The 14390-nt window shown below is 43.1% G+C and overlaps 1 protein-coding gene across 3 annotated transcripts in view; it reads right to left on the reverse strand.

Moving 5' to 3' along the window:
* baz1b (bromodomain adjacent to zinc finger domain, 1B) overlaps positions 1-14254 on the reverse strand; it is an 18326-nt gene extending 4072 nt beyond the window's left edge. Inside the window, exons 1-21 of one of the 3 annotated variants that reach the window (XM_005933148.3) lie at positions 13449-14254; positions 12173-12289; positions 11023-11167; positions 10616-10805; positions 10350-10471; positions 9991-10188; positions 9709-9897; positions 8289-9579; positions 7925-8080; positions 7694-7832; positions 6480-6643; positions 6130-6244; positions 5927-6025; positions 5599-5776; positions 4576-4761; positions 4240-4387; positions 3853-3990; positions 3514-3661; positions 2883-2998; positions 2075-2214; positions 1882-1988 (exon numbers count right to left, since the gene is read on the reverse strand). In XM_005933148.3, coding sequence (XP_005933210.1) covers positions 1882-1988; positions 2075-2214; positions 2883-2998; positions 3514-3661; positions 3853-3990; positions 4240-4387; positions 4576-4761; positions 5599-5776; positions 5927-6025; positions 6130-6244; positions 6480-6643; positions 7694-7832; positions 7925-8080; positions 8289-9579; positions 9709-9897; positions 9991-10188; positions 10350-10471; positions 10616-10805; positions 11023-11167; positions 12173-12289; positions 13449-13567 — 4205 coding nt within the window. In that variant the 5' untranslated portion in view covers positions 13568-14254. Of the gene's footprint in view, positions 1-1881; positions 1989-2074; positions 2215-2882; positions 2999-3513; positions 3662-3852; positions 3991-4239; positions 4388-4575; positions 4762-5598; positions 5777-5926; positions 6026-6129; positions 6245-6479; positions 6644-7693; positions 7833-7924; positions 8081-8288; positions 9610-9708; positions 9898-9990; positions 10189-10349; positions 10472-10615; positions 10806-11022; positions 11168-12172; positions 12290-13448 lie in introns of all 3 variants that reach the window. The other 2 variants (XM_005933147.3, XM_014337072.2) reach the window with 2 other exon arrangements.
* Between the last annotated feature and the right edge of the window lie 136 nt (positions 14255-14390).

A 14390-nucleotide genomic window follows, 5' to 3' on the forward strand; every position in this document is an offset into this window, starting at 1 on the left:
ACATCAATCTTTCTGGGTCACAAAATAAACTTTTAACATATTTTCAGGCGAGAAAGTAGCTTGTGTAAACATCAAATATCTGCTCGGTTTATCAAGATATCGCCATATTTGCAAAAGTGCTTCGACGTTTTCAGAGCGTCTGCTACCCACCAGCTCGATAGCTAGCCGGGAGCTCGAGGGTCACTGAAGCCGCAGAGAACGGCACAACTCCCGGCACATCATTTTCAGATCACCGCGGACTTTTGCTACTCAGGTTAAACGTAATATATAAGTCACTTAGACAACCTAAAAATGTTATTGTTGGGCTTTTTTCAGTGTTTTATTTGTTCGTGAGTAAATCGGTTTGGCTGAGATTAAAGTTATTAGATTAGATAAAATAAAACTTTATTAATCCCCCGGGTAGGTTCCTCCTTGGTTTTCACACAGCTGACTAAACGTCAAACAGAAAACTTATTAAACAGAAGTATGAGACAGTCGAGAATTTACACCAGTGTCTGGTTATATTTTAGATAGCAAGAAGCAGACGGCCGAGTTTATTAAACTCCACCGAGACAGCGGTGACGCTAATCAGAACTAGCCGGCTAGACCGTCCAATTTCACGCCTTTAAATTTTAAAGGCGTGTTTGTGTGTGTGTTTATACAATTGCTATTATGTTTGCACTTTATGTGTAATGTTACTGACTGCAGAGATCAGTAAGATGTGTGTATTTTTTATTTATTAGTTTTATTTATTTAATATTATTTTTTAATTGAATGACTGTCTAGTAGTTCACAGATGTCGAAAAACTGAGTGTGGTAAAGCCACTGATTTTTTTTATGTATATTTCTGCAATCTGCACATTGTACTGACTTTCATTTTAATGTTTACACCAGGGTTCCTTGTCAGCACTTTATGCTCAGATGTTTGTAAGCTAAAAATAAACTATTGTGTATGTTCAAATATACTGTTGTGATTGAAGAAGTTAAATAAAAATGTCAGTCATCAATTCATGCATCACCTCATGTCATCATAACAGAGGTCTGTCTTCCAGGAAAGAACAGTTTAAAATTAATGTAATATAGTATTGGCCATACTATATGATGTATTGCTTGTCTTTGTTTAATAATACAGAAGACAAAGACCTTAAAAAATAATCGCATATCGCATCGCAATCGCAATATTGGGGCAAAAAATCGCAATTAGATTATTTTCCATAATCGTTCAGCCCTAGTGCCCAAGAGGCTCTGGGCTTTGCAGTTTTCACACTCTGTTTCTGCCGAGAGAAAACCCATTTACAAAATGTGATAAGCTTGTAATATTTCTGTGGCACACAGGTTTTTGAATCCACAAGTAGTTTCCATAGACAAATGCTTTCCACGCTGATGGAAGCATAAATACAAAAGTACTGGTCCACCTGCACATTGAGCAGTGCACCTAGGTGCCATGCCACGAAGCTCCCAGCACACAACGTTTGTGCTGATGTTAATGCCAGAGCAGGTTTGAACTCTGCAGAAACTGACTCAGTGGTCTGCAACTGAGTTTCTCCTAAACACTCAAGATGACACCAGTAACAGCTGCAAGTACAAGGAGTCAAGAAACTTCACAAACCACCCTGATGCAGTGGTGACATCCTATCATAATACCACACTTACATTCAGTGAGCTCTTTAGAACAACCCACTCTTAAATGTCTATAGAGGCAAACAGCATCAGGCCAGGTGCCTGATTTTACACACCTGTGGCCATCAGGCTCAAAACAGCTACATTCAAAGAGTAAGAGGCGTGGCCCAACACTTCTGTCCCTATAATATCTGTAGTTTAGCTAATAGTTGAAAAGGTTGTTCAGGAGTCAAAGTGGCTCCTGTTTCACATGTACTTGTGTCACATTTCTTCTTCCCTCACCTGAAAGGCCAGCTGTAGCGATATTTCATCAGCTTCTTGAGGATTTCCTCACACCTCTCCAGCTCCAGCACCTGTCTGCTCACCCCTGTCTGGGAGCTCTGTCGCACCTGCAGAGACGGCACACACAAAAGCTATAATTTTAGGACAAACAATACAAAGCTGGTCTGTTCTAAGCTCTCTGTAAACTTTGTACCAGTTCGTCGATGTCTGCAGGACTGTTGGGGCCTGTTCTCTGCTTGCCGCTCTGATTACTAGAAGAGGCCGACTTCTTTGATTTACTTTTTGAGCTTTTCTGCCGTGATGAAGACTGCTTATTTTTCTTTCTTGGTCTCACTGTGGAGGAGGAAAGACACGGAGAAGAAGCAGAAGTAGAAATTAACATGTATAATGCTGCAGTTTCTCTCATGAAATCAATCCACATCCAACTGTTCAATTCTTGGCATTTTAAGAAGTGGCTCGAAACATTCCCAGGCCACCATGATTTGAACGTTCGCCTGTCTGAGCCTCACGCTTGAATTGAGAAAGATAACTGGCTCTTAGGTGCACCGACACCTGTCAGTTCAGGCCTGCGTGTCAAGGATAATGATTTAGAAGTTTCAACAGAGAGAAGGGATCATCCTGCCACATACTCTGAGTGAAGCCACGGTGACAAAGCTTCAAAGCCAGGTCCAGACCTGAGCTGTGCAGCATCACACACAGACAATGAGACAAAGAGGACAATGGCTGAAATTCCCCATCAGCATTCCTTTCATTCTCAACCTTCAGCACCAAAGACCCTCCATTTCCAAAACAAACTAAGGTCTTAAAGCCTTTAAAATGATCCTTTCTAGACCATTAATGTCTTCACAACAATGATTTTAAAAAAAAGGTATGGAAAAATGCTAATGGTAACTCAAACTGTTGTATTCCTCACCACCTCCTTAACTGTAGGAGTGAACTTAAACTTGGTCAAAGAGTTACAATTTTTTTTTTTTACCTAATTTTCTCTGTAAAATACTCACAGCTGTGTCCCATGGCTTTGTAGTCATTCTCTTCTTCGTCCTCATCCTCTTCCTCAGAGTCCTCCTCTTCAGACTCCTCCTCATCGTCTTCTTCATCAGAGTCTTGCTTATAGTTCCTGCAATGGAGAGCTTGCCTTTAAAGACAGCTGATGAAGTATAGGGCAGACACATCTGGGCTTTAGTTACACTGGTTGATCTGCTGCTCTGTTTGTGGAGCACCCTGAAGAGGGTCGCCCCTTTCACTATATCCAGCTACCACACCATCAGTGGGGTGTGCGATTACTGATCACATGATAGAAAACTAATAAAATAAACAATGTGTTTGTTAGACTATGTCCTAACCAGCTGTTTCTCAGCAACTGTACAGACAGGTTAGCATTAGGGACTGGGGCACAGGAGAGATGCTTTCTGTAGTCACTAACTGTCTGAATACTTTGATGTATGTTTAAGGTGTATGTCAGCTGAAACCAGGAATTCCTTTAGCCTTTATTTATATTTTGGTTATCTTTTTCCTCCATGAATGTGGTAGTGGTAGGGTCTGTGCAAGATGGGCACTTTCAGTTATATTTTAGTCTCCTTTTGTTTTGAACTCTTTAGGGATCAGCTTATTTAAAGAGTGGAGGACAGTTACCTTACGCGGGAGCCACGTCTGGCCACAGTCGGCTGGCAGGCTGGGCACAGCCACTCTCCATTGGGAACCCGGTAGAGAGCCGGTCGCAGGCAGAACAAGTGGAAGGCCTTGTTGCACTCATCACAGAGTATAAGTTTCTCATCATCACCTGGAAGAGATCAGCATCAACCATAAGGCCTTTTCTTTTTCATTTTAAAGCCTTAAGTTTTATTCTGGGTCTTTTTAGCAGCCCCACATATTTCCACCTCAACTCTTTTGCTTTTCCTGACCTTCAGTGTATCAACAGCTCAGCAAATCTCTCACATGCTTTCTACTGTCATCTTATCACTACAGGTTCACCTGTCGGCCTGCGGAGTGGTTGGCTCCGTATGTAGATCTGCCTGACACTACTACTCTGATGTGCTTTGACCCTGCAGTTGCTGCCCTGCCTGGATCTACACTCCTCCAACTTCAGCACAGATGGGTTCTCCCAGAGCACTAGACAGGAGGGCAGAACATCATTTGGCAAGTGCAAAATGCTTCACTTTAACCTTTATGAAGTTTACATGCAAATTAACACCATAATAATCTGGCAAATTCAGAGTGAAACTAGATAATAGTGCAGTTTTTGTTGTCCTCTCTGGAATTTGAACTGTGCGTAATCAATAATGCTCCCATCAGCTGCAAATAACTGGTGATGTGCGTTCTCCCACACAGAGTGGGGCAACCGTGGAAAACATTTCTAACCTTTCCTGCGACAGACTTTGCAGCGAGCGTTCTCAGCAGACATGTCCCACTTTATGCAAGCGTCCAACATTCCCAGCAGCACGTGCATGCGGGAAAATGTCTGGGCCTCTCGAATAGCGGTCTTCCACTTCTCCACTGCTGTTGCTACCTGTGAGGAGAAGTAAACATTGAAAATAAATTAATTGGTTTTGGGGGGTTTTCAACATTTTTTACTTTATTATTTGTTTTAAATATCAAAAATCAGAATTTCAGTTTCAAATGAATAAAACTTGACCCTGATTTGGCTCCATACTGCTTTAGCATCAGAGTGCTAACAGTTCATCTCTTTCCTCTTACCCTGGCCTCTTCTGCCAACCGCTTCTCCTCATCCACCTCTTCAGCCTTGCTGCTTTCCTCTCCTGCTTGCTTCTTCTTCTTCTTCTGCTTAGGAGCCATGAACCCCTGCAGGAACTTTTTGATTACACAGGCCTGAATGGTGATGATGCACTCGCCGAAGTCTTTCAGGCTCTCCATGTCTTTCAACTGTGACAAGAGGATGAAGCAGACAGAGAATTTCAATTCAAAACACAGACGGTATGCCCAGTAAAGTCACAAAACTTCCCCGATGGGTGCTTCATGAGGAAAGAGCATCTCTCTAGACCAGTTAAACATCTAAGTACAAATGTTTCATGGAGATCATACTCCCTTAAAATTTACAAAGCATACAGAAAGTAATATTTCTTGTTAAATCAGCTCCTCTATATTGCAAGTAATCTGTTTAGAAAAAAGGTTAAGGACAGCCTGATGCGTTTTAAGAAAAATAAGCACAATTTCAACAATATCAGGTTTCCAACCTGCAGTGAGTCCCAAAGTCTTCACATGCAGAGTTTCGGTAACTAAACTAAGAACAGTATTTTACATCTTTATGATTGAAATAATTTGTGTTTTTAGAAGGACATTTACACTTTTGTGCTGTAGGCCCACACTGGCATCGCCACACCAGGTTTGGCAGTGAATTTTACTGAAAAATTTGAGCAATTAAAAATGACCAAGCATTTCTTACACCCTGGAAAGCCAATCAGTGGGCTGTTCTGACCCCACATTTGTTTACACCGTGGCTTTTAATACTTACACTAAACATTTCAGAGCCTAACTGTGTACTTGGTTCTACCATATATGCCTTCCACACTGAACATGATTTCAAAACATCTGTTTTCTTGCACTAGTTATCTGTCTAATCAACCACTATGTCCCATGCCCATTGCCTGATAGCCTGAACAAACACTCTGACTACATGCTGTGCCCTTTTAGTAGAATTTAAACACAGATTTTCACTAAAGACTGGGAAGAGTCTCATTTTCAAACTGTCTGACTATTCACCTTGTCCTCAATGTCCACGTTATCGTCCAGGTACCCGAGGCCGCCCTTCTGCAGGCGTGAGGCTACTTCCTGGATGTCGCTACGCAGATATTTGAGTAGCTCTGCATAGCCGTCACAGGTCCTGAGGCCGAGCCTGGCTTTCCGGGTCAAATGGATGGAGTGGAGTATTTCCTGATACCTGACACAGTGAGAGGTATTTTACATTATCACCACTGCCACCATAAAAATCATAGACATGAACTACAGACGAAAAAAAAACAAAAAAAAAAAACCCTGAACTTTGCAGTTTTATATGGGTTAAAACAATCTCTTATAATACTGCATTCACCTGCTTTGTATATTTGACTTTAGTTCGCTCTCTCTGACCCCCTGAGAATGAAGACTCTCCACCAGTTCCTCCAGCTCAGCTGAACTGTCACATATGAACCTGAAATCAGAAGTGAAAATGAGGAGAAGATCACTTAAACAAAAAGGATAAAATGCATCAAATGAAAGTGAAAAAGGAAAATAAGGACAGACATAGACACCTACCAAAGGTTCTGTCCCTGTTTGGGAACAGTAGTTTCTATACAAACATCTGGTGCTGCTCCCTGCTGGGCTCCTTCACTAACAGCACCGTCTACACTGCCATCATCTTTTTCAGTTCCTGCAACATAAATAATAATTTAGTGTCTCGAGATAAAGCCATGTGTGGAAATTTGTTTCTCAAAAACACACATTAACTACCAATTATGTGCAAACAAGCCTGCACACAGAGCAAACAAAACCAGACAGAAACAACTGGAAGAAAAAAAAAAATTCTATATCAGTTAATAAAAATATTTGCATTATTAGATCTAAAGAAAAACAAACATTTTTCAAGAGAATGTATTTTTGCTTACCTTGTGAATCAGGAGCAGGGGCTGCCTCACCGTCCTCCTCCTCTTCTACCTCAGGCTCAGCTGGTTTTTCCTCTGGTGGAGGGGTGAAGCTGTAGTCTATGCTTTCGTGCACCCAGCCTTTCTCGATGTACAGACCAGGAACCACATCAGAGAAAAGCCAGAATCTGCACAAAAACATCACGTATGGTTACAATTTACCAAAGTGCTTCTGGTAAATATGTTGTTAGTCTTTTAATTTTGAAAGACTAAGAAACAGGTAAAATGTCCAGAAATTTTGTGATACCCATTAATTTATGACATTTACAATACATCCCTGACTAGGGATGTTCCTGGGGACTAAATTCTTATTCCCTAACCTGACTAATCCACTATTCTAACACTGAGAAGCAATCAGATAAAGTCACATTTGAGACCAGTTTAATGAACAATGTCAGAAGCTCCCTAAAAAGGCATTTGAAAAAAATAATTATTAGTACTTTAAATGCCAACTTAACCTCTGAAAAATGAATCAATTGCGACTGAATAGTGTGGCACATTTTGAATCATTCATAGTGCACAGCACATTCATTTATAAATACAACCCGCGCTATAAAAATTTAAATAAAAAATAAAATCATAAAACAATCAGTCATCCATCAATTTTTTCCAGACTTCTGTCCCCAGCCACCTCCCTCAGCTTAACTGGGCATAAACCGAGAATACCGAGGCGTTTCCGGGACAAACAAGAGATGCAATCTCTACAGCATGTCCTCAGTCTACCAGGGTCTTTGTCCTGGCAGGACACGCCCAGAACACCACACCAAGGAAGCAACCACCTCTGCTGGCTCAGTTCAATGTGGCAGAGATATAGTTCTACTCTGAGTCGCTCCCAAATGGCTCCTCACTCTATCACTAAGGCAGAGCCCATCTGTCCTTCAAAGAAGTCTCATTTCCATTGTTTGTATCTGCGACTCATTCTTTCACCTTCAAAATAACTAACAATAATATGCTTTAAAGAAAAAAGATCAGGCTTAGATTATCTGATTTGTCTTCAATGATGTCAGGCTTGCAGCGCCATCTAGGGCAAACAGCTGCATGACATTTAGGACACAGCACTTTACCTGTAAACAGTTTCAATTAAATTAATGACTGGTATATCTGGTGCAGACGATTTCATCTGTGAGCAGACATGATGTTTTGGCACACTGAGTTAATTCCTCGTGTTAAGTACCAACCTGTTGTGATTTCTGTCGGTACCTAGAGGAGTCCTGCGCATCACTTGTCTCGCTTTGGTTATTCCATCCTGAAAAGCCCTCTCGGCAGCCGCCCTCTGTTTACGCATCCGCTCCTCTTCAGCCTCCTTCTCCATGCGTTCTAAAAGGAATAATAGTAACCAAAAATAAATAAAGCATACCATGTAATGAATCAAAGTTATAATTAGTATCAATCTTGCTTAAAAACTGTACCTTTGTTCTGTCTGTCCATCTCCTCCTTCTCCTTCTTAGCCTGCATGGCCATTAGTCGCCGGCTCTTCACTGAGCTGATCATGTCCTCTGGTTCTGGCTCAACCTTTACTTCCTTCTTGACCTCCTTTTTGGAAGACCCTTCTTTTTTCTTCTCACCTTTAACCGCATGCAAAACACAAATATGTTAATACAAACAGACACGTGTTGTGCGAGACTTCAAATACACACTAGACTTGAAAGGCATCTACTTTCTCTGACAATTCTTAGGGTAAAATGTAGATGAACAGTTTAGAAACTGTGTGTAAAGTACACATTTGATTCACAGCAATATATTGAGACTGGTAAAACTGATGATCCCTCCTACCTTTGTTCTCCATCTCCTTCCGCCTCTTCTTCTCAGCCCTCTTGCGGTCATTGGCCTCTTTCAGCATTGCCAAACGCTCCTTCCACAGCTCAGCTGACCGCTGCTGCATTGCATCAACATGGTCTTCCACAGAGTACGTCATCAGGATCCGGTGGCACAGCGCCACTAACAGGGTGACTTTCTCCTCGGGGCTCAGCTCAAACACCTCGGTTGTCTCGAGTTTATCCAGGAACTCGCTGGTCACCACATCGTCATATCCACCCATGGCCCCAGAGTCTTCTGAGCCCTGGCCGCTCTCCTCACCGTGAGCGTCACATGGTCGCAGGCACAACCGTGCCAGCTCGGAAGCTGAGTGCATAGTCAGAGGAATCTCAGATAAGGGCATGTCGAGCTCACTGTAGCCCTCAGCCAGCTCATCCTGCAGTAATGTTTGGAGCAGCACCACCAGCACACGGTTTAGATAAAGGAAGCCAGACCGTTCCCCAGCTAGCGCTTCCATCAGAGCCGCTGCTGTGATGGGATACTGGTCATTTGGCATCAGCAGCCCTGAGTAACAGTGAAGGAAGTCCACAACCATGGCCACATTCCCAAACAATGTGTTGGGCAACCCCTCAGGCATGTCCACAAGCTTGAATGCAGGCAGAGGCTTGCCACCTTCGATCTCCTGATCTTCGTATCGGCGCGACTGTTCACGGCGGACCAGCATCTCCTTCTCTCGTCTCTCCTTGGCCTTTTCTCTTAACTTCTCTTTGAGTTCCTCACGCCTCTTCTTCATCTCTTCCTTCTTTTCCTCTTCACTCATGGCTGCCCATCGCTTCTTCTGCTCCAGAAGCTCCCAGCGTTTCTGCACTAGCTCCTTGAGTTCCTCTGGCAGGCGACTACGATCATCTGGGGACAAGGTCTTGGCAGCTTTGGAGATAAGGGATGAAAGGGAGTTCTTCTTATCCTCTTTACCCTTGTTCTCCTTGTAGTAACGAAGGAGGTGGAGAGCCATAGGGTGTAGTGGCTTCCCAAGTTTCGGTGTACCAATGCCAGAACTACGAGCTCTCTTCTTTGGGCTTCCTGCAGCACCGCTCTTAGCCAGATGCAGTAGAGTCATCTGCTTCATCTTTGGCCCCTTAGCACCAGCTTTACCGTCCTTTTTGGATGCTTTGAGAACATTGAGTTTCTTCTCACCACTCTTTCCAGTTTTCTTTCCTTCTTTTTTGTCCCCTGACTTTTTGCCAGATTTCGGAGTGGAGGGAGCGGAGCCTTTACCTTCTCCTTTCTTAGGGGTTCCTGAGTTCTTTACCTTGAGTGGAGAACCATTCATTTTTATTTTCTGAAATACAACCAAGGAGCCATTAAACATAACAGTGACGTTTGAGGGATACCTCATAAATGAAATGACATTTCACCATGTACACACAAGCTGACTAACCTGCATGTGGCCCCAGATGGTGGGACTAAGAGGCATGCCTAAAGCATCTTTCTTCTTTTTCTTCTTCTTTTCTTCCTTCTCATTGCCCGAATCTTCTCCTGGAGTGTCAGCAGTCTTGAGCTTCTTGTTAGGCTTACCCTCTGGAGATGACAAGCTCTTGCGCTTCGTGGAGGGATTCTCTGCCAAGAACTTGAGATGTACACAGGAAGGTGAGTCAAGAACATGCAACACTTAAAAAACTGATTTAAATAATGAACAGCAAAATGAAATAACTAAACTTACCTTGTGTGGATCGAGAAGAAAGTCGTTGAATTTGCTGGGCAGGTTAAATTTTTTCACCAGTTCATCTTCAACCACCCAGGGAGCACTTTCTCCCATGCCCAGCCTTAGAGCATAGTGTCTGATGAAGTAGCGCATGATCTCCTTGGTTGGAGGACGCTCTGTTCTATAAAGACTGTCCGCTGGGACGTCACAGATCACCTATGACACATGTTGGAAATTTAGAGTCCAGGTTTTCTTAAAATCACCAAGTCTATTGTTCACAAGTATATGAACCTTAAGTATAACCTTTTATACTCTAAAAATAGAACACACTCCACACACCATTTCTTGAGTGATGATGAAAAAAAAACAAAACAAACCTTGTCCTCATTGATGAGCTTTACATCATACTTATGAGGAAGGAATTTAGGCATTGCCCATTTCTTCCTCTCTTCTTTCATGGCAGTGGGTAGTTTCCTCGGAGAACGTCGTGCTCTGTCACCTAACAGGAAGCCAAATATCATATATTGAACAAATACTGTATAAATAAACAATTTTAACCTGCTTATCCAAGCAGCATTTACAACATGTTCTTAATTTTATCCACGATGCAAGATTTTGCCTCCTAAAACTGATTGGCACTCACTCAGACTCTCCCTCCTGTTCTCCTCTCGGGGAGGAGGCTCCTTCCTCTGGTTTTCCTGGCTTGCGTTCTCCTTGTCGCTGGATGGAGAGTCACAAGCACCTTCAAGTTTCTTTTCCCCAGACTCACCCTCTGTGTTTTCCAAGGGGTGGATCTTTACCACTGTCACTCGCAAACTTTTCTCCTTCCCCACCTGAAACCAAGATGTAAGATTTGACATTATATGAGAAATTTTACACACACACACACACACACACACACACACACACACACACACACAATAACTTTTAATGCAGTAAATTATCAGGTTACAAAAAAAAAATAAATAAATAAAAAAATACTGACAATATCATAAGATTGACATTACAGACAAGTTTAGAAATGTAATAAGAGTAAGCTGTCAAACTGACCAGGAAGTCGCACTCTTCACCCACAGCATATTTGGTGAGGATTTCCACCCAAGCCATCTCAACCAGTTTGTCTAAAGACACTGTGTTGTGGTGAACCATCTCAAGGACTGGTTTCTCAAACCACTTTGGATACTCCTCTTGAAGCCTGCGCACGCACGCGCACACACACACACACACACACACACACACACACACACACACACACACACACACACACACAAAGTGATCAATGGTTAGTTTATAAAAAGGTAACAAGTGTGACACTGTCTTGCAGCTCCATCGTTCTCTGTTCACAGGGGTTGTGATGGTAACACAGAGTTCATCATCACATGATTTGTTTTACTTTGCTTAGATCTGCAGTGCAGAAATCAACCTGTGATAGACACACCATGACCCTGAACTGTAATAAGCAGAAGAAAATAGATGGATGGATCGTTTGCCGAGGGTTGCCAGTAGGGGGAGTAGTTTCTCTTGGCTGACATAGAGCGTAAATACTGTACAGCTCATGATCCCGACTTACTTCAGCTCTGGGCTGCTGAGCACTGCTCTTCCCAGTCTCTGCTGTGACATCTCTTTGGGCCATATTTATTTTTTTGTTCTCTCTCTTGCTAAAAGGACATAGTGATCCCATATGTCAATACATATTTCAAGTCAAGTGGACCGAAAGAGATGAGTTGAACCATTTTATTATTTTCCATAGGTTCAAGATAAAGGAACTCAGGCCCTTGCAGATTCAAGGATGACTGAGTCACTCGCCCTCTAAATAGACTGAGAGGAGGAGCACAAGATTTATCCAATCATAGCAAAGCAGTAAGCCTTGTGACCTTCACTGGGGTTGTATGGTTCCCTTCTTTGTTGATACCATGAACTTCTGTTAGGTGACTACTGTGTATTTCTTGCACAGTCCTTCCACATAAGTAGGTGTGGTTTTTACAATCAGAGATTTATGCAAACCAGGTTTTACTGGACATCTGAATACAAAGGGCAGGACCTAAAGAATTGAATCTATGCATTTTCACTCACTCAACAGCCTTTATTAAAAGTACATACTCTGTTTGGTCTGAAATCAGCATAGTAGACCAACAGAGCTTTCACAAGTTAACATGGAATAATGAATGTGCACGTGCAACACTGTGGATGTAATACTAACAGTTCGGTGACTTCTTGTTCCTCCTCCCATGCCTCTTTGTGAGTGAGCTGGCTGCTTCCAGTGCTCTTGCATGTCCAAATGCGTTCATTATATCTCTGTAGGCGGGCCTCGTACTCTCTGTGTACATTCGGTCAAGGAAGTTACATCATCCAAATGTTTTCCTATTTAGGGTTTTGTTTACGCACAACAAGCAAGATGCAAGTCAATAAAATTCCATCATGACATTTAACATCACTGAGCATAATGAGAGGTAAAGGGACCCAGCATAAACACATTTCAAAACAAATCATCTGTGAATAGTCCTGTCCTAACAAGACAAGGAGAGGGTTAGGGACGGGAATGAATAATGATTTCAGAGAAAGTCAGAAAGATCAGTGGAGTATACTACATTTCCATGGGTACTCTAACAACATACCAAGTCAAATTCCCATAGATGGGACTGTTTGACAGCGTAGTGGTTCACAAAGCTTTATTAAGACAATAAAAATGGATAACAGAGTTTAGACACCCGCATAAAGTCAAATATCATAATCGATTATCCATATCAGCATATTATGGACACTTAACACTAGCTACGTGTGCCACAGCATGTTTCATAACCTTGCTGACAGTCGTGGACCTTTAAGAGCTTAAAGCGTTCATGTGAACGTTTTATCAACGTGGTAAAGTTCTCCAATTGTGACAACAGAAGAAACCAAGCTAACAACAAAATGCTGTCATAAGTCACTGAACACCTTTCAGTCAGCCCAAAATACGAAAGTAAGTTAAAGCGAAACGGACTCTGAGAGGCTTCTGTGCTAGCATTACCAGCTAACACATTACCAGCCGGGGAGCGGCGTCAGTCTGGGCTATTGTGACATAATGGGATACCTAACGTTAGCAACTGGCTAGCTCACCCTGTTAGCATTGCCAGCAGAACCGTAAAACATGAAAGTGAAAGACTCCTTTTCGCCCTTCTCTACAATGACGTGCTATTTACAGTCATACATTTAGCTCGGTTAGGTAAAAAGCTAACTAATAGGTAAAATTATTTAATTACCAGAAACAGCGGAGTGTTAGCTAGCCAGCCTGTCAACCCAGAGTAAACTGTGTACATGCGGGGAAACACTTAACGGGGAGAAATGTCAGGTCAAATTCCTTGCTTTAGCCAGCTTTATAGCGTTCTACTCGTGACTATGAGCACATCAGTTCAGCTAACCAAGACAAAGCCCGCTATCCAGTCTATCGACTGGCTCGATAAGTCGAGACTGATAACCAGCATCATGTTAAAGGATACTCTTTGTTCCTGAAGGCCTCCTTGGTGTGCTCGATGATGTAGACCTCCTCTCCCGGGCCTGGTGGCTCGGCTAGCGGTTTAGCCAGCGGGTACGGTTTCCGGCCCAAAAGCGGTGCCATTTCAAATCCAGAGATGGCACAAGTGCCGAAAGTAAAAACAGATATTCTAGCAACAGACTAGCGCAATAGTACACAATGGTATGTCCTTTGCATGTATCCCAGTATTAAAATGTCAGAGCCGACAGATAGCACGTCTCACGTTACCGCCGGCAGGCCCGGCTCTCAGCGTGTAGCAGCTAGCTTTCTAGCTAGCAGGCTGGGTTATCTCGTTGCAAAACAATAACAGTGCGCCGCTTCTCGCCGCCGGACTCATCGCACCATCCTTTGCTCTTCTGGAAGTGGTGTCAGGCTATTTTTTACGCTGCACCTTAGGTAGAAAACACGCTGGCAAACGTGTCCCCGGACTCAGTTGTTAAAGTTCAGCACCTTCGGGTGAACGTGAAAGGATGCGAACCGCACCAAAATGAAACTCACGGCAACCGTCAGTCAACAGCAGGTCTGGCGGCTGTACAGTCCCGAGCAAGTGTTCGCAAATTAGGCCTGCTCCCTTTTAAACTGTACTCGCTGCATGCTCTGAAGCTCCTTGGCGTCAGGTAACAGCGTGAGCAAGCGTTGCGAGAAAGTAACCTGAATCAGCTAAGAGGAGGTTAATTCCCTGTCGAAATGGCGGGAGTTTTCAGTCCACCGGCACTGTGCCTCATACCCTCAGAACTCTGTTTCCCCGGTAGCAAGCAGCGTCGCGCGCATGTCCCGCCCCCTCTTCGCTTTCACTGGCTGTCTCGCTGAAGCGCCATCGTCAAATTTGCCTGCAGGTTTCTCAGTGGTTGAATTGTCCTGTCTATTCGCAGTCTTTTCCGATAAACCACGCCCTCATATAATATAC

Source organism: Haplochromis burtoni, unplaced genomic scaffold (genome assembly GCF_018398535.1).
Source record: "Haplochromis burtoni strain Fernald_Lab_line unplaced genomic scaffold, NCSU_Asbu1 Contig_160, whole genome shotgun sequence".
Classification (NCBI taxonomy): domain Eukaryota; kingdom Metazoa; phylum Chordata; class Actinopteri; order Cichliformes; family Cichlidae; genus Haplochromis; species Haplochromis burtoni.